This window comes from Rhamphochromis longiceps, linkage group LG8, assembly GCF_057381845.1.
Source record: "Rhamphochromis longiceps isolate RC_006_pf linkage group LG8, R_longiceps_female_GT1.1, whole genome shotgun sequence".
NCBI lineage: Eukaryota > Metazoa > Chordata > Actinopteri > Cichliformes > Cichlidae > Rhamphochromis > Rhamphochromis longiceps.
Window position 1 is genome coordinate 31,183,233 of NC_140564.1, and position 19,227 is coordinate 31,202,459.

Below are 19,227 nucleotides of genomic sequence, written 5' to 3' on the forward strand. Positions count from 1 at the left end.
CATCAATTAATTCTGCTGATTTGCACTTAAAATGAAAAGGACGGAAACGCACATCCTGTTTCATCCAAACTAATTTTTGTTTGTTGAGTTATTTAAAATATATATTAGTTATTTTCCATCATGTTGCAGGAGAATGTGTGTTGTTGCATGCTGGGAATCGTGTGAGTGAAGCTGAGCGACCCTACCTGCTCGTCTGGGGTCGGCCTTTTTTAAATGCACTGATATAAATGAGAGACAGGAAAGCCGATCCCTTTTACCCCCCGGATGATGTGTTTTGGGTGTGGAAACCTGACCCCTGAACTACACACAGACAAACACGCCCTTTGACTTGATTGGCTGTGCATCTCTGTCCCACTGCAGCATGGGTGTCAGGGTGATGGACACTACTTGGGTGTCGCGCAGGGGATCGTCGTCTACGCGTAAATCCTTGTCCACGCCACCGAGTGTGCACCCCCCCACCCCACCCATTGACGCGCTCATCCCCGAGCAGCCTGGGGAATTCTCAGCCTCCCCCTCCCCCACCCCTCTTCCCACTAGCAGCGACCGAGCCAGGTAAGGCAGTTGTGGCCCCACCCGTCCTCCTGTTTCACCTCCCCACCCCTCCTTTACTCCTGCTCCACGCCCGCACACACACCTGCTGCCGCTGCTCGCTCGTCACCGCGTCTGCTGCCGCGCCCTGCAAATGACACCCGAACTGCGCTGTCTGCCCCTTCCAACCCCCACCCACCCCACCTCCACCCCTTGTTTTCTTGTCTGTCGTTCATCCTCACCTCTGTGTGAACCCACCCTGATGAGGCATGTCATTTAGAACTTCTTTTCATTTCAACATCTCCTCACCCCCTGAATTTCCTGAGTCACGCGTGGAGTTAATTTTCTGCCTGAGTGGTGATACTGCATATCATGTGAAGATTTCACTTCTACTTAGGGCTGGGTTTAACCAAAATGTGTTGAAAGGTTCATCCACAGTTCAGTAGAAAACTATTTATTGCTGCATGTGCATGGATCACATCTCTATTTTTCTTTTGCCATCAGTCCGAGCATCATTAGCAGCATAACGGTCCATTGTCGCAGGAGCCTGCAATGGATGAGGTGGCTGATTTTCTGTTTTATTATTTTGTTTTCTTTGTGCTCTTCCCCTCCTGGAGCCTTCACTTCACTGTCCCAACAACGATTACTCCTCACCTGATTTTTCCCCTGATTTTTCCCTCGTTATGGACCAAACGTAAAGTTTCAAATCCACACATCCCTCGTCCTAGAACTAATGAATTCATCCGCTTGAATCACTGATATTTCTATCATTGCAGTTCAGACGATGCATCCTCCAATTGGTCGGACTCCTGTTACGCCTACCCCTCCCCAGAGGAGGAGAGGCCGCCTCCCCCTTACCCCTCTTCCTCTTCTTCCTCCTCTTCCTCCTCCTCTTGCTCTTCCTACTCGCTCCCTCACCACCATTTCCGCACCCGAACACCTCCGGGTATGCGTCCCGTTGCCCCCAGCCCCGAATCTGTGCCCCCTGGCCCATCCCCTCCACCCCGCCGCACTGGGTACAGCCCGCCCCCGCTCCCTCACTCCCTGTGCCCGTCCCCTCAGCAGCTTGACGTCAACTCCAACCCCAAACCTAACTCCCTGCATCTGCCCAAACCGGCCTCCCCGTCTATTGCTCCGCATGGGCCCCCGTCCGAAACGAATGGCTCCTCCCTTTACATCAAACCCCCGCTCGTTCTCACTCGTCACGATCTCTTCCTTGGCTCCCCGAAAACCCCCAGCACCCCTCTCCCTGCTCCACCTCCATGGGCAGCCTGTGCCTGTAGCCGGGAGAGAGGAGCCAAGCTGACGAGGTAAATACAGAGCCCTGCTCAACCCGCTCCCACTAACACAAATCACACACAAGTAAGGAGAGGCCCCCGCAGGGACAAGGAAGCACAAGAGAGGGGTGATTTTTAAAAAAAAAGAAAAAAAGAAACTCCCTTCAGTGCCACCCTACTCTGTGTCCTATTAACTCGCTTGGTTTGCAGCTGTCACTTATAGAAATCAAAGCGCTTTAAGGATTCCATTATCACATCCATCTTTAATTTTGCTGCCATGTATGCAATCCATAACTTTCCATGTGAGCAGGGTATTCAGGAGCCTGTTGCCAGGCAACAAAGGAAATCCAAAGCTTTCAGTCAATGATTATAAAAGTCAGCGTTAATGAGTCAGTGAGATTTTGAATGCGAAGGCAATGATGTATGCAGGAGCAAAACAGCACTGTTTGATATTTAAGGAAACCCCAAAAAACATCTGCTTTGGTTTACAGCAACATGTTCATATGAGTTTAAAGGGGACCTATTTTGCTTTTTTTATACATATTTGCACTGATAGAGAATAAATAGTTTCCCCTTATGTAAGGTTGCATTACCCATCTACAAGCTGATTACCAGCAACCATTAAAAGAGGGAGGAAGTACACACTGCTAACTACCACATGTCAGACAAAACCAAAGACAACCACAGTCTCATAAAGCGTCCTTTAAAAAAAAGATGAGGTCACAGTCCTGTAAGAGATGTTTGGAGGTGTTGAACAGTCAAATACATCTTAGTAAATATCAGAAAACATTGCTATCGTCTGCCGCTTATAAACAGATTTGAACAGCAGGTGGTCTGTCCACTCTCTCTGACATCATTCAGAGCTAAGAGCAGGAAAAACTGGCTGAAATAGGGCAGAAGGTAAGTAGTAGTAGTATCACAGATATTACTTTTACATATGCTGACCTCATTAATTTGAAACTTCAGCCATGTTTAATATGAAAATCCAGATATCGTATCAGCATAATAGCTTCCCTTTGAATGCTGGCTGCTTCAGTCGCCTTCCATGTCTCGTTTGCTGAAGAGTGAGAGTGTGTTGAGGCGTAGCTGAGGAGAGTCAGTCGATCAGAGAGTAAACTGGTTATGTTTTGACCTTAAGACCTTCTTCCCATTGGCATTCTGGCTACACTGGGCTGTAGGAGTAAGGAAAATGTATTAAGCTGTCAGGATATGTTTGAATTTTCTTTCCTTCTTTTTTTGCTCAACTGTATAAGCTACATGTCCATCTGCAACAGTGGTCACCGGGAATTATGGCTGCTCTCATATATTTTCCTTTTTTTTTATAAAACAAAGAGATTTATGGAGGCAGGGTTAGTAAATTACAGAAGAAAGTATATCATAATGTGTGTGTTTGTGTGTTTTGTCCTTCACTCTCTCCTCAGTACTCTGAAGAACAAGGAGCTGTCTCCAGTGATTGGACAGAAGGGGCTCCAGGGAGCAGTGACCTCTAGTGGACAGTCGCAGCTCTCTGACCACAGTCCGCACACCTTGAGGAGAGGTAATACAACTAACTGGGCGTGTATGACAGGGATCTCAGCTTGTCTCAAAAACATGGTAAAAATAGTAAAAGTAATTACTTTTGGGGATTTAAAAACTCTGCACCTTGCCCAGTACTGTGACAGCAAAAAAAGATGCAGCACGCTGTGTTCATTTAGCTGTCTCTCAGGCTCTAATAGAATCTGTCTAATCTATTAGTCAGTGCTGTGAATGAGGTCATTTTAAGTTACAGTGGAACCTCTCGTGTGGAGAGGATGTAAATCTGCAAAAGTGTGTTTTCATTCATTGTTTCCACTCTGGTTGCTGCACAAAAGAGGGGAAAAGGTCCTTGGAAAACCACATAATAACTGACTGACGGCTGCAGTAGAGTTTTATCTGCTAAAATATCCTCAGACTCGAAGGATAAGAGGGCGATGTTTAGTTTGAAGAAATAAACTTGACTTGATGCTGTATGATTGAAGGGTTTAATTAAGGCAGATATTATAATTAATGAGCAATTTGATGGGTAAATTTGTCTGGGGAACTTCAGAGTTTATTAGACTGAAGACGAGACAAGCATCTCTTTTACACTTAAACTTTGATGACTAAAAAGTGATTTTTACTTTGAAATAGCATGTCAAAACATTTGTTTATTCTTAAAGCAAACTGGTTGCTTTTATTTCAGAAATATAGAGACATTTGTTATCATGGTAACTTTTTTTTTATAACTGTCAGCTTTTATATTGAAGATCTGGCAAATTAAAGCAAATTTCTTTTACTTTGGAAAAATGGGCATGTCAAAGTTTGTTTTTTTTTCTTTTATGTTGAAAATCTGGTACTTTAAAGCATCACCGCAGATTTCTATAAAAATTGAACACTTTTAATTTGACAAACAGACATGCTAGCAGACTCCTAAATGCCTTTTATTTTGGAAATATTGCAGACCCCGATCATCTTGTGTTCTTTCTTGGTGGTCTCTCTACAGCAAAGAAGCTGGCTCCGATCCCGCCTAAAGGCCCTTACTGCCCAACGGGAGCCATGTCCGACCAGTCCACAGGTCAACCGTCTCCAGTCAGCCTGTCTCCCACTCCTCCCAGCACCCCCTCCCCATATGGCTTCAGCTACCCGCAGGGATATGCCACCATCAGCTCCCCGGGTCAGTTGCAGATGGTCACCACCCCGTCTCTGTCCTCTCCGCCCTCGTTGGCTGGGACTCTCACCAAGGCCAGACCGACCCCCAAGCCGCCCCGGCAGAGACCCAGCCTGCCTCCTCCTCAGCCTCCATCCACACCTGGCACTAGTCCCCAGCCTCTGGAGCACTCATCTGGGCTCCTGGACGGCCTTTCTCCTGGGGAAAGCATGTCCACTGGTAATGCTAAACTTGACCGTTTTTTTTAAAGCACTTTGTGTTCGTAATTCTTTTTGCTATATGTAGATTTGATAAATAATATGCCATAGTTTGACAAATATTATGAATTCTTATTATTTAAGTTCATGTACTTGGATGTATATGCACTGTTTTTGGTCTATTCATGACATTTATTGGCAATAATGATAGATGTAGGATAACAGCAGACTATCCTTTGGTGTCCTTCTCCATCAGGAGAGGAGTCGTGTATTATGCATTTGTTTGCCTCTCCATCACCTGCAGGTTCTAATCATGATTTTCATGTAATTTCTTCCCCTCTTATCGTCTCACCTGCAGCGGTATGAGGCGAGAGGTTCAGTGTGATTCTGTGTGTGAGAGGGACTTTTAGGGTAAGCAGGAGTTTCTGTGCTAAAGCCTCCCTTCCCCTCCTCTTCGGTACCCTCAAACCCCAAACATGGAGCCGCCCGCTGACATGCTCACAACACAGTGAAGCTGCCAGTAGATGCAGGTTTAAGATTATCCGCTGCTCTACGGCAGCCTCACTCATATGACCATACAGGCGCTGTGTTCAGTCCACCTTTTACTCATTTTGTTGGCCTTTGCATGGTGGCTGAGACTGATGCATGGCTTACATGGGCGTGCATACCGGACTGTCCACCGATCCCAACCTCTCCTGCGCTTAGGATTCCCACCCATAATGCCCTGCTCCAGCTGCCCCTCCTCTCCCTGGCTTCATCTGTCACCCCACCCACACACCCCTCACGCTTCCCGCCGACTCCACCTCTGCCCCTCAGTCAGCGCACTTCCTGTCTGCACCAGTTTTCCATCACATGTTGTACACTAGATGTCTTCACTGTCAATATTATAGTAATATATTATATAAGTACACATGTACTGCATGGCATACTAGCCAAATTTCTATATAGGTAGGTAAGCACAAGCACCAAAGGTCTGTAATATATGAAGGGAGAGCTCAGCTTATCCAGGTAACTTCAGGTCTAACCTGGGGTTTTCAGTATTATGTAGGTCGTTTGCCTTTACTAGGTATATTACCATGGTAACATGGCGTAGACTTAACCTGGATCGAAGCAGAAAATGTTTAAAATTAGACATTAACAGTTATGAAGTCACCACCTACTGACCAATCAGTTCTCTGTAAAATAGCATCATGTTTCCTTGAGCCTCTTGATTGTAAACCATCAAATTTTTACTGTCAGCCTTACAGTCTGAGTTTTTAGTTTTCTTTTGTGGGTTAATATAGACTAAACCTTGTTTTTTTTAGCAATTGTTTTCCAGTCTTACTGATAAAAGTGTCTGGTCAGATTCTCATAGTTAGACTGATGCATGCCGGGGTTTAGCCTGATTGTTGACGTTAGGGTGAATCCAGATAACAGAAAGAGATCCTGGGTACGCTGAACTTGCCTTGCCTCAGAAGCCATGACCCTTTGTTGCCTGCTTGCTTGCAGTGGATAAAAAGAGCTTGTAAACTGCACAGATATTGTTTGGATTTTGTTTTGCCTGCATATATTAAGTCCATGTGGTACATCAGCAGGATTTTGATTTTGACAAATAGCCTTCAGTGACAGGAAATCTTAATTGTGTTGCATAAAATGCTAGTTTGGTCAAAATGATCTAACTTTATCGATAGTTAGTGTTTGTTGTGTCATTGTCCCCTCTACACAGAGCTAGCTCCACACAGACACAAGCTCTCACATTTTTCAAAGTCATCCAACGGGCCAGATTGGAGTCTTCTCTGGGCCAATTCTGGCCCCTGGGCCTCATGTTTGACACCCCTGCCCACCATTAGGGAATGGTGATGTTCAACAGACACATACACTTTTTACACTGTGAATCCCTGTCATGCATTTTTAATTTATTTCTTCACGCTTCCAACCTTGGTTTGGACGTCTGCTGTGTGTGACATCATTCAGCGCTGATGAATCACATCTGGAAGGATCTTTTTCTCTGTTTGCACGGTTTTTATCTGTCTGCTTATCCTCTGCTTGTTCTCTCTGCTCTGCCAGATTCCCTCTGCAACTTGGACATCCCCGTCATTAACATGGAACTGGACAGTATTTTTGACTTGACCCACATCTCCCCCTTCAGGAACTCAGTGGCACAGCTGGAGTCGGCCAACAGCAAAGAGGACTCGGAGGAAGAGTCTGAGAGCACAGTGCTATGACGCCACCGAGTTCCCCCACCCTCTCCGTCAAGCTACTGCTGTGCCGTCTCGATCATTCATTGACCTTTCACCTCTCCAGCTGCATTAACTTCGGCCTCAGCGGCCACCTCTGGACCTCCTCATCACGCCTCACCTGTGCTCGATCCAGAGGGGCCAGCGCGTACAAAAGAAAAAAGCACTTCTATACAGTAAAACAAAAAAATCTGGTGAACACACATACACACGGTTTTGGCGACAGTGTTGTCAGGGGAAGATTTGACATTTTGCATTGGCTGGATGTTTGTTTTTTTTAATTTAACTTAATGTTTTCTTTTTCTTTCTGCCTTATTTGATTCACTTGCAATATTGCCTTTAACCTCACTCACACGAGACTGGAAACAGGCTGCTGGGAGGATGAGTGCTCTTTGCTGCTGCTGCTGCTTTTCATGAGTGAATTTCAGAACAAACTAACACAGTGCTGTATATCTGTCCTGTTAACTTCCTTCTCTCACCGTTCATCTCCTCTTGGCTTGAAACGCCTCTGGCCCCGAATTTCAGTCCCACTTGAGCGTTCACTTTGAGTGTGCCAGTGTGTCGTTTTGGAAAGCGCGCGCGTGTGTGTTTTGCTAGTGTGTGTGACGTGTTAAGTGAAGTGGTAATTGTATTATATGATGTTGCACTGTCGGTGTCGTGGAGCAAAAACAGGAATGAATGTTTTAGATGTTTAGAAGTTAACTAAGCAGGTTGGGAAGCGGTTAAACGCCCAATCACTCCTTTCTCTTTATAACAAGGCATTCAGTCAGGATATCAGTCACTGGATATTTATTGTTTATACTGTACATTTTCAGAGTGTATGATACGATTAACAATCTAACCCAGATCATATTTTGTATCCATGGGAGAGCTATATAGTTGATGCTGTCAGGGAGCTATAAAGTATATGAGATACATGCTGTAGTTTATGAAACGTCCACCAGTATGAAAAATGAAAAACTCAATTGTGTTTACTCAGAAATATTTTTTGGCAGGACGCAAAGCCGAATGAGATCTTTCATTTTTCTTTGTCGAGTTAGGCATCATTTCAGTTTCAAGGATGTACAAGTTTGTAACTGTGAAGCCTGGAGTGCATAACCACATCGTTTATTTTTTAAAAATAAAATAAACTTCATCCACATAGCAGTAGCGGAGGCTCTGAATGGCCAGCTCTGTGGGTGGGGTGCCCTGTGGGGTTTTCTTGTGTGTTTCCTTTGTCACGAGACATTAGACAGAAACCTATTAAATATTAAACATTTTGCATTGTTTACTTGGCAGTTTGCTGGCAGGTAGTTGTCCTCTCTTTACTTTTGCTGGGCTCATTGCTGTGCTGTTCCCACTAACTGTTGGTCAGCGCATTAGCTCGATAGCGATTCGATGCTTGTCCTCAAACACTATGCTAAATAATTTGGCAAACCTAATTAATTTATATTGTATCACTTTTGGACCTGCTATCCACCCATCCATTATTTCTCTGCAGCCTACCTGGGTTCAGGCCATGGTAGGCAGAGATGCCCAGATCTCCCAATTTCCAGGTTTTCTGGTGGGAAACCGGGGAATTCTGCAGCCAGCCGAGAGCTCAAATCTGAATAGCGTCTGCTGGCTTTGGGCTAAGGTCGCCTCCCAGTAAGACATGCCGACAACACTTCACTTAGGAGGCATCATAATCAAACCACCTGAGTTGGCAGATCTACTCTGAACTCCTAAATGGTTAACCTCCTCATCCTGACTCTGTAGATTAAGGTCCCAGTCGCACAGGCCTAAAGACCTGTCAGTGATCCCATGGTACCCACCGGTCACTAGGGAAAATTTGTACTGGTTGCCAAATGGTTGCTAGAAATTGCTGGCAGTCTCTAGGTGAAATTGGTCAGAAAGCGGTATACGGTAATGCACCAAAGACCACCTTGTGATTGCTTTGGTTGCTTGCAGATTGCCACAGTTGCTGAGCAGTAATGAAACTGTGGAAAGTGGGATGCAAAGTGGAAATGGAGATCATTCGCCTTAAAAACAGTTGAAGTAAAAAAGTTTCATGTTTTGAAAGGTGTTGGATGCAGTTGTAAGGCACGACTTTTACTTTGATGGTGAACAGTCTTAGTTTCCTTTCCACATAGGAAGTAGCATGTGCTTCACTGCACTCTGAAACCCAATTGCATGCTTGTGCCATGCAATAATAATTTAGATCAGAGGTTCTTGGTGCAACACCCTCTTTGTGACCAATTTCACCCGTCACTCACCTCCAACGATTCGGCCAATATAACTTTTTCCTTAGCGATCAGTGGTTGCTAGGCAGTCATATTTAGGCATGTGTGATTGCCGTACACCCTTAGCAAGCAATATCATTCAATTCATCTGCTTTTCTTTATACTTTTTCTCTTTTTAGCTCAGTTTTTGGTCTCCACCACTTGATGAGAGAGACATATCTGGCTCTTTAGGTGCCCAACACTCCATTAAATGCACCGGCCAGCTGCTAACTTTGTGTTTCCTGTTAGCTTAGCAGATGTTGTTTGAAACAACACTGATGAAACCAGTAAGACTGACACAGAACGCAAACAACAGGTGGAAAGATGCTAAAAAACAAAGATTTTAGAGATTATGAACCTGCTGTATCACACTCCAGGATTCATACAGTGCAAACTTGTATTGACATATTGAACCATTCTTGGGAAAGAGCAACAGCCCTGACACATTTAACATCCTATCATATCGTAGCAAAGCCAGAAAACAGTCTAGAGACACTTTCAGAAAAAAGGTGCTTGGTCTCTTATAAATAAGCACAGTTTTTCTGTCATTTTCAGCCACATTCACATTACAGTTTATAGGAACCCTGCCTGATGATGCTGATATTTTTGGTCTATTTTAGTGAACCAGAGGCAAGTGCAAAGATATGTGTGTATATGTGTTTATTTTGATGAGAGTATTTATACAGATATATTTCTGAATACTTTTTACTAGGTATGAGGAGCTGTGGTCGTTTCCGCTGCACATGAATCCGAGGAATTTTTTTTCAAGTATTCAAACGTGGGACCAGAATTGCTCTGCTGCCGTATCAAAACCTTTTCAGGAATCGCAGGTTCAGTTTAAGAGGAAACTTGAAAATCAGTTAAACTGGAGTAACAAGGTTTGTGTACGACAGCAGTAGTTTGCTATTTGCCTTGCGGTGGGTTTTTGTTGTGACCTATCCAGATTTATACGACTTTCCTTTTGTCCTGAAAACATCCACTACACATGGCCTCAAAGTCACTGTGCTGCTCTACCTGTGTCTTTCTTTAAAGCGCGATATCACTCACAGGACTCTTGTAAATACCGAAGCCTCTATACAGTTTGTTCTGTATATACTGAAGGGAGAAATTCATATATATATATAAATATATAGATATATACAAATACTGTATTGAAAAGGATAAATGATGATGAACATCCATACTATATGTATAATATTATAATGTTGCTGGAACTAGCATAAGCCTAACATGGTACAGCAGACTGAAAGGTCAAATCTAGTGCTTGTTTTGCAGTTTCTGACCTCAGAATGAACCTCTTGAACTTTTAGATTTGATTTTAGACAACAAAAAAACAACAACACATCACTGCAGCTACGTGAAAATTCAAGACGTCTCGTGCAGCTTTGAGCACATTTCCTGGTATATTTGAGATTCGTGGAAATGTGATTGTGTGTTCTTTAGAAATAAAAATAAGTGTCTGTGGGGTGCTGCAATTGCAGTGACACATCGATCACAGTTTGAAAGGTTTAAACAGACTCTGCATGAAAACTGCTGCATTACTGTCTTTTAGACAGCAGAACCAGACAGCAATGCAACAGAGGTTATATGTTTAAGAGAAAACAGACGTTAAACAACAGTTTGCATAGAACAGATTTTTTTACAAGCAGAAAATTTTAAATTGGTACAAAAAAGAAATACCAGAGGTCATCCAAACCATCAAGATGCTTCTTTTATCTGACTAAAGCTTAATTTATAGTGCTGCATTAACCTGTAGAGACCCTATATCCTCTGGCATAGTCTGGCATCCACCTTGCTGCTGTGGCAACGCAGCCTACAGTGGCGGTAATATGCTCAAAAATGTATATTGATTATTACAAGGATAATGCCTCTGTGAACCAACGTGTAATAGGCTCTAGTTGCATTTAGTGTGCTCACAGTGCTAATTCATTACCCAGTGTTAATGTAACACTGAAAAACAACTCATTTTGACAGTTAATAGAATTGAATATTGGGGAAATGACTCCATTCATGTTTATTTTTTTTATATTACGACTGTAATTCCAACAAGGACATTTTAAACAGTTGGTTTTTACACATCCAGTAGCTGCGGAGCCACATTGCCATTCAGCTGGGCAGGTGTTTCTGGCTCCTTTTTATCTATTTGCTCTCTATTTACCTGTGTTTTCGCTTTCCACCACCTCCTCAGAGGAATGTCTGGCTGTCAAGATACTAAATGCTCCACTGTGATCTCATAGTGACTGGTCCTGAGATCTAGTCTGAACCAACGCTGATGAGAGCAGTAAGATTAAGCAACGCTGGGTCTGATTTACCACCGTAATCGTGTGGTGTTTTTCTCTCTTTCCCGTTGTTCCGCATTTATCAGCTCCAAGTCCAACACAGCAGAGCACTGCAGACACAACAGTGCACAAGTATGATTGTAAAACCACGCCACTCATTATGGCGTGGGAGTCACTAAAGGACCATGATAGGAAAGAGAAATCACACGAGGATCCAGACATTTTTAATTTGTAGTTTTAATTAATAATGTATCACTCATATAGCCTCCTCACTTTGTGGACATAAAGCCGTCATGAGACGTAGATTGATCATGATCTTTGATCGTGTTGTTTCCCTGTACCATAGCCGAGCCTTTCTGGATGCACATAACAGTGAATGAAGCAGCTCTATTACTACGAGACCGAGCCCTTTCTTGCTTTCCTCGTTGGCTAGCTTGTTAGCTTGCAGGTGCTGTGGATGTCTGCCTGTCTATGTCATTTTGATGGGACGCTTGTTGCTGTGCAGACCACAAAGAACACTGGCCAGGCCGAACATTAAGAACCTGTTTAAATGTGTGGCCCGGATTTTAAATTTTCAGGGCCTTGATTTTTTTTTTTAGCATAGGCAGATTCAGCACAGGACTATAAATTAAGCTTCCTCCAAAAACTGTAGAAAAAGAAAGCTTTCTATCACTTAGCACCAAGAAAAGTTGTCAAATCTGAGCAGATTTCTCTGTTATGTTTGGAAAATCCATTTAATTACTGATAAAAACAGTTTCAGATTATTTCCTGGTACTCAAATGATCTTTGAATCTACCAACTTCTTATTTTTTGCCATAAAAGAAATGCTGATTTTGAATCAATGCAGCATGGTTTTACAATATAAATTTAATATTTAGAAAAAAGTTTCTTTTTCAAATTTGCTGTTGCAGTTAGGCTGTGCTGAGGTGAATGGTCTGTCCTGTCTTTGTTTCTGTGTTACAATGTGCTGCTCTTCGTTTTTGTACTAAAGGGTCTCAGATCAAAGCCTGTACATACAGAACACGTCAAACACGACTTTATTAACAATAACCCAGTCGAGCAAAGACAGCCGGCAAGAGATTCCAGAGACAGTTTTCAGTATTGCAGCTTTTGCAAGCATGCCCTTTGAGCACTAAACTTCAAAGGCCTTTTTTTACATCGGTGGAATGTACTGATAGACAATGTCCACCACATAGGTTGTGATAAAGGCGGATTGTGTGTGTTGTGACATAGTTTCAAGAGTAAGAGTGTGCAGGGGTATCAAATATCGACATTGTGCTGTGTGGAAGTCGGAAGCATGCTTTTTAACCATGCCTATGAAATGCATCTCATCTTTGGTCCTATTTAAATGTGCTTGTATTTATTTTTTATAAGTGAATAGATCGACCTTTGCAAGAAAAGAAGAAAATTCAGTGCTGCCCTTTGACCTTTTTGAGTCAAGCTCCCCCGTCAGTTCTGCTAAGAGTTTATTTAAATCATTCATGATTTCCTGTTTGCTTTCACCACGTATCCTCATATGTTCCACCGGTTTTATCTATAGCAAATCAAGAAAAGCACATCAGACTCCAAACAGACCAACAACGAAACAACATGGAGGATAAGACAGAATAATTCACTTTCAGAGGACTGAACATCTGCTAAAATCAACTACAAATGAGAAAAAAACTGTGACGTGTAGGGTCACGTGGACCCGCGCAGTCTGTAGATTACACTGTGGTGCATGCAGCCATCTCCATTCATCCTTTTCTTTGCATAACTTTAAGTTCCAAGTAACGGGGGCCAAAACAAAAAGGGAAAACGTGATCGATCAAGGAATCTTTTTTTAAAAAGTTCTTTGTGTCAAACTGTAGTGATGCTGTGGACTCTTTAAAGTTTGGAGTACAGATGAAATGCCTTTTCTTGGACTTGCTTTCTCTCAGTCGCCAAGTGGAACACAGTGTAAGATAAAATGAGAAAAAAATTAAATTAATCCTCATCCGAATGTTGAAACTATTAAAAATGTTTTTTTTTATATTACTCGGATGTTCTGTGCTTTTTGTTCCAAATAAATGTCATTTAAATCGGTGTAACTGATGACAGAAAGGCTTCTGGAATATCAGGAGTGCAAAAAATATTTCCGGCAAGTACAACAGTGAAAAAGGACATTTAAATCCTCACGGGGTATTTCAGAGAACTTCTAATATCACTTCCGCTCACCGATGTTCGGTTTTAGGGAGCCTGTAAGATACTGAACTATAGAACAAAAACTGAAAACTTTGTAGGTAAACTTTTTCTTCACGTTTTTATTAGAAGAGCTCAAGACAAAACATGAAGACCCCTTTGACTGTAGTAAAACAGCTTCCTGTGAGTGTTCGGGACACCACAGCATCAGGAGCCTCTTTACAGCATCTGTCATTTTGATTTAAGGAACGTGGACAGCTGCAGACACCACAGCCGAGCATGAACTCCACCACCTGCAGCTGCTGTGTTTTAAAGTAAATTCTCTGATGGGCGGCACATAGAAGTCCAGACGAACCCATATGATCAGTTTCACAATGTCATTCAAACCAAGGCAGACACAGCGGCGGAAAGTATAATCAAGCCTTAACTGTCCTTGTTAACCTGCATAACCACCAGCTTCTTATACACACATGAAAGCTTCTAATCTGTTTTAACTAATCCAGATTCAAGGAAGTGCCCTTATAAATCTTTAACTGAGCACAAGTATGTGTTAGCAGTAGCAGAATGCTAGCATTTATTCATTTATTGGCATTTATTAACTGAGGATGTAGTGGACCACTGTACTGTGACAGATGACAATTTGCACGTGACTTGTTATAATACAAAAACCTGTTGGAAGACATAAGTGATGTATTTTTTGAATATGTCTTTATTTTAGAATGGGAAAACAATGCCACACTATTAGATTGCAATACATGGCTAGGTACACAGACAATAAAGGGGAAGCAAAGAGTGAATGGATCTTTTGGACACGTACTATTTATCATAAAAGACAGGAAAGGCAGAGGATGTCTGACGACCACAAGTATCACTAGAATAAGTGAACAGTAAGTGCAGCAAATATTTTCAGTGTAGGAACCAAAATCACTACAGGGAAACAGTCAGTCAGGAAACAGTTGGCCTTTGACATTTTGTTCAGGGGTTAAACAGCGGAGAAAAGGTTTCTTGGATTCAGCTGTCCTGTTAAACCATCAGAAAATTGACAGAGTTACGTATGTATCATATCTCCATTCATATGTATCTGATCCAACACAAGGATCAGTGCGTATTTACTAAGTTCCAATATTTTCATATTGGAAATGTTCTTATAAATCTTTACACCAACTGGAAGCTGTCACTTACCAAACTCAATACTGATGTTTAAGGTGGATTTGTACATATCTAGGTACTGCTGCAGGCTCAGGAGTTCCTCTCGACCCAAAAGCCTTTCCAGAATTTTCTGATGGACGATCAGCTGCGGTGTCTCATCCAACACTGACCCAGGAAGAGCCTTAGATTGCAATCATGAAGTCATAGAAAAACTCTGAGAAAGTTTTGGTTTTCAAAACGGAAAAAGATCATCTGCAAAGAAACACACCTTAGATTTTTCAAGCTTTTTGCTCAGATTTTGCAGCGTTGACAGGACGCTGCATACAAGGGTCTCTATGCTGACATCTTCATCCTCCAGTACCTTAACTGCGGGATCCCTGATCACCTGATCTGCACCCAGCACCTTCAGTCACACAGCAATACATACACACAGGAGACAATCAGAGAATCCAATGTCTTGAACTTTAAAAACATGAGATTGGCTACAACTGAAGGTATTTATTATGTCTCATTTATGTACTAAAACGTTTGTATTCTCATAATCCTCTCATGCATTAAAGTACTTCAAGCAATCAAGTGCAAAGATAAAAGACAGCTAACCTTGTAGCTCCACTGCTGGAACAGCCTTCTTTGAGGGTTGTGATCCAAAAACACAATCTTTACTTCCAGCAAGGTGCTAAAAAGGATGTGCTAATAATTATTATGGCTCACACAACACACAACAGCAGGTTGTGTGTGAAAGCTTAAATATTTATTTGCCTGCAGCCAGAGCGAGCAGCTGTTGGTCTAAAGCAACAAAAGCACTGTGGGGGTTTGCCACACTGGCAACAGCCGACCAGCTAGAGCTGCTTCATAGAAATATACACAAAAATGCCACAATGGTCCACTGCTGTTGACTGGAAAGATGTGTCAATGTGGTGGCCGTTTTGGAGCGAGGCAACAGCGCCTCATCATTTCAGTCCAGAACTTTCTAAATTTTTTTTTACTAATTGCCATGCAGCTTGAATTATTACAGATGCCAGACATGTATTTATGATAGTTAAGGTTCAAATGCTGTTTTTCATACCAAAAGCTTAGTTTTGACATGTTAGAACAGTAGGAAGCACAAAAGTATGGAATGGTCAGACACTCTGAGCGAGATGACGGCAGCAGAGATGCAACAGCTTTGCGTCTTTATGCTAAAACACACTGCAAGGAGTCGACTGCTCAGACATCATCATAAGCTTTTGTGAATCTGAACTGATGCAAGGCAACCACGGGATTATATTTGCCCTCTCTGTGGGCTCTGTGGCATGAATTTCTTAACAGACAGCAGACAAGCAATAAATATGAGTGAAATGGGATGCACCGTATCTCAGCGTATAATATATATATAGAAGTCACCCGCAGTATGAGAAAGATTACCGGTGTGGCTGTTGTTGCATGACTTTGACGTCTCTCAAAACAGAAGTCAGAATATCCCTGGACGACTGGAAGAGAGAGGCACAGCAAACTTTGAGCACACACTTTCACAAACTTCAGCCATACATTTGTTGTTTCTGTGCAGGAGAACTTACTTCAATGATGTGCAGCAGGTAGGATGGATAAATCAGCAGCAGGCCTGTTATGTGATCCCATATGTACTGTTTGTTCAGCTGAAAGTTGAGATTTTCATAATGAGCTGCGTGGAAACAACAGAAGACAAAACCCTCTTGTTTTAGTGTTCATCATTTTAAAAAGCAAAATGAATGCCTTTAAAGTCTTTTCAAGACCTAATAATTGCAGAATTGTGTATTATATTCAGCCTTTTACAAACGAGCCACAACTACTAGCTAAGCATAAGACCGAACATGGCATATTTCTTCAGTTTTTAGGCCACTGAACAGAGATTCAAGAAGTCCCTTTGATCTGGGGTGAGTCTTTGGCCAAATCAAAGTGAAATTGATTTTACTGATTAATATTCTCTCAGATAAATATCCATCAGACAGACTAATTAAACTTCTTATCTGTGTTCTCTTAGCTGCGATTCCAGAAGTGTAGTAGAAAATATGGCGCTTTCAGATTATTTTAAACTCTGAACACGACCTGCTCTGAACCAAATTATGTGTTCAGAATCAGTTGCCATGGTGATCTAGCCAGGTAAATAAGAGAGCCACCTTCACGGCACAGAAGTCTGACTTTAATCGCAACATAACAAATCCAACAAACCCATTCATCTTGTTTCATAGCACACACTTCTGGTGAGGGTTAAGAGGTTAATTTAAAAAAAATAATTTTCAAAAAGAATCTTATTTGCTATAATTTATTTGTTTCATTACTGGAAAATCATTAAAAAAATTAAGACCTTATTTTTTTTAAAGTATCACAGTTTTTAAAAACTCTGTATTCAGGCTTCCTTCTGTTTTCGACACACAGGCACAGCTTTTCCTGGGGGCTTCTGTGGGCTTTCTATTCTAACTTTAGTCAAAGAATTTATTTCTTTTTTACAGGTAAGGCCTGCAGACTCACTCACACATGGAGGTGTGAAAGCTATAAAAGCACCAAACACAGGAAGCGAGACAGTCTTTCACTGCTTTTGTTAAGATTCAACAAGAAGCCTCGGTATTTCAGGGCAGCAAATTAAGTAGGAGTATTAATTTGTCCTGCCAGTATAACAGGATCATTCCCCTAAAGAAAAACTGGGTTCAGTTGGCATCAGGTGATTAGTCCCTCAGTCTCTGTAGCTCTAAGGTAATTGCTGGCTGACCTCCCAGGTCTGTCCTATCAGCAAGGTCGTGGGGGAGCCGAGAAATCATTATCAGCCGCTGCAGGATGATCTTCTGTGGGGAGAAGGTGGGGGGGACTTAGAAAGCCTGCAGAGTGACAACAGAATAAGCTCTGACATGCAATCCAGGCACAAAAGGAGGATCATTGTCAGGTGCGCATTTAAAATTTAAGGCCGTGTGCCAATATTTACAACCTGAGCTCCTTTCCATATTAAGCTAAATACAAACCACATCATCCCCCAGATTCTTCCTCCGTGTCACTAAGTGGTGAAATAAACTAGTCCTAGTTTCTTCCTCCTCCTTTTCCTCAAAACCCTTTTTCTCCATCTCTTTGCTTTAATCTCCGTCTGACTTCTTTCGCCGTCCGATTGAAGCACTGACTGAGTGAGGGCTAAGCGAGCTGCCCGCCTTCACTGTTTATAAAAGCGCATATCCTAGAAACCTATTGTTCTGCAGGTCCTATTAAACAAAGCCTGCTGCAAAACACACTGGTGCGATTAACACAGCAGCCAATCGCAGAGCACCACAGCCTCATAATCAGGGTGCTTCAACCCCAACAGGAAGAAGGACAGTGCATGTAGGGATGGCAGGTGTCTACATGGTGATTTGCACACACACTCTTACTGTCTATACTATGATGATGCTGATGATGCATTGTCATACTGCAATATTCTGAATGGGTGTAAATGTTGCACTAAAACCTGTATACGTATTCCAGCACTGCTTTTCCAGATGTGCAAGCTGCCATTTCCCTTGGTGCTAAAGTTGATTTTCAGCCTTGTCCCTCATGCACAGAGATTTCTTTGATGGTATTATTTGTAGATGATGAGATATTCATACTCTTTCCTTGTAACTTACTCTTTCATTTTGACTCCATCACTGAGGAAGAATATTCTATAACTGTTCCACAATTTGTAGATGTAGTTTTCTGCCCACCTTTACTTCTGAGAGCCTGTGCCTCTCGGAGTTGCTCTTTTTATACCCAATAACGTTACTGATGAACCTAATTACTTGTAAAATGTTCCTCCAGCTGTTTCTTTTTAGTCCCATTTACTTGTCCAGTCTTTTGTTTTCCCCCCTTCCCTTTTTGAGACCTGTTGTTGCCATTAGATCATATTTTTCCTGAAATAGTAAAATGTCTTTATTTAAATCTTTGTTTTCGTTTTCGATCCTAAATCTTGTCCAGCTAACTCTTCACTCATCTGTGTGATGTCATTTAAATGACATTTCATAACACAACGCGTGTATATATACTGCTGCTTATGTTTTGGGGTCTTTCAGCTTCATTTTCACTCACACATCACCCACGTGTCCGTTAAAAACACAAACCTCTCTCACTTTGCCGTAAATCACATCAAACATGGATACTGTGTCTGCATCCTGTGGATCTTTCCACGAAATTGGAAAACCGTCGACATCCAGCTGCGACATGGTCATCTCGACCCTGTTTAGCGGCTCTTGTCCGGTGTGTTGTCCGTTACCATCGCAACACGCTCCTACAGCATACGTTTGACGTCAGTACATACGTAGTCATTAATTACTAGAGTCTGTTCGCTTATTAATACACTTTATTTGTCCCAAGCTTCCCGTTAGAGCAGCCAAAATATGACCCTGAATTTGAAAAAGAAAGAAACAACAACAAAAAACTGAAGGAAACGGATGTAAACAAAAATGTCGACAAAATAAAATAAAAAGTTAAAATGTTGCTTATGTTTAAGTGCTCACATTAATTAACATGCAATGTTTTAAATAAGCATAAACATAAATGAAAA

At 42.1% G+C, this 19,227-nt stretch overlaps 2 protein-coding genes across 5 annotated transcripts in view; one reads left to right on the plus strand and one right to left on the minus strand.

Moving 5' to 3' along the window:
* Positions 1-13,375, plus strand: part of LOC146664033 (rho GTPase-activating protein 44-like) — a 99,700-nt gene extending 86,325 nt beyond the window's left edge. For 2 of the 3 annotated variants that reach the window (XM_085417038.1, XM_085417037.1), the window contains exons 17-19: positions 3,227-3,342; positions 4,306-4,689; positions 6,714-13,375. In XM_085417038.1, the coding sequence (XP_085273164.1) occupies positions 3,227-3,342; positions 4,306-4,689; positions 6,714-6,871 (658 nt within the window). In that variant the 3' untranslated portion in view covers positions 6,872-13,375. Of the gene's footprint in view, positions 1-360; positions 553-1,304; positions 1,839-3,226; positions 3,343-4,305; positions 4,690-6,713 lie in introns of all 3 variants that reach the window. The other variant, XM_085417039.1, reaches the window with a different exon arrangement.
* Positions 13,376-14,244: 869 nt separating this feature from the next.
* On the minus strand, positions 14,245-18,973 carry tex47 (testis expressed 47). 2 transcript variants are annotated; one of them, XM_085415377.1, is made up of 8 exons: positions 17,684-17,823; positions 17,437-17,509; positions 16,268-16,371; positions 16,116-16,180; positions 15,312-15,387; positions 14,980-15,114; positions 14,745-14,892; positions 14,245-14,582 (listed from the first exon to the last, which is right to left on the minus strand). In XM_085415377.1, exons 1-8 carry the CDS (start codon positions 17,780-17,782, stop codon positions 14,545-14,547), a joined length of 738 nt encoding a protein of 245 aa, XP_085271503.1. In that variant the 5' UTR covers positions 17,783-17,823; the 3' UTR covers positions 14,245-14,544. The 2 variants fall into 2 exon arrangements, with proteins under 2 accessions (XP_085271503.1, XP_085271502.1); XM_085415376.1 differs by lacking the exon at positions 17,684-17,823 and adding an exon at positions 18,785-18,973 and having other exon boundaries at positions 14,246-14,582.
* Positions 18,974-19,227: the final 254 nt, after the last annotated feature.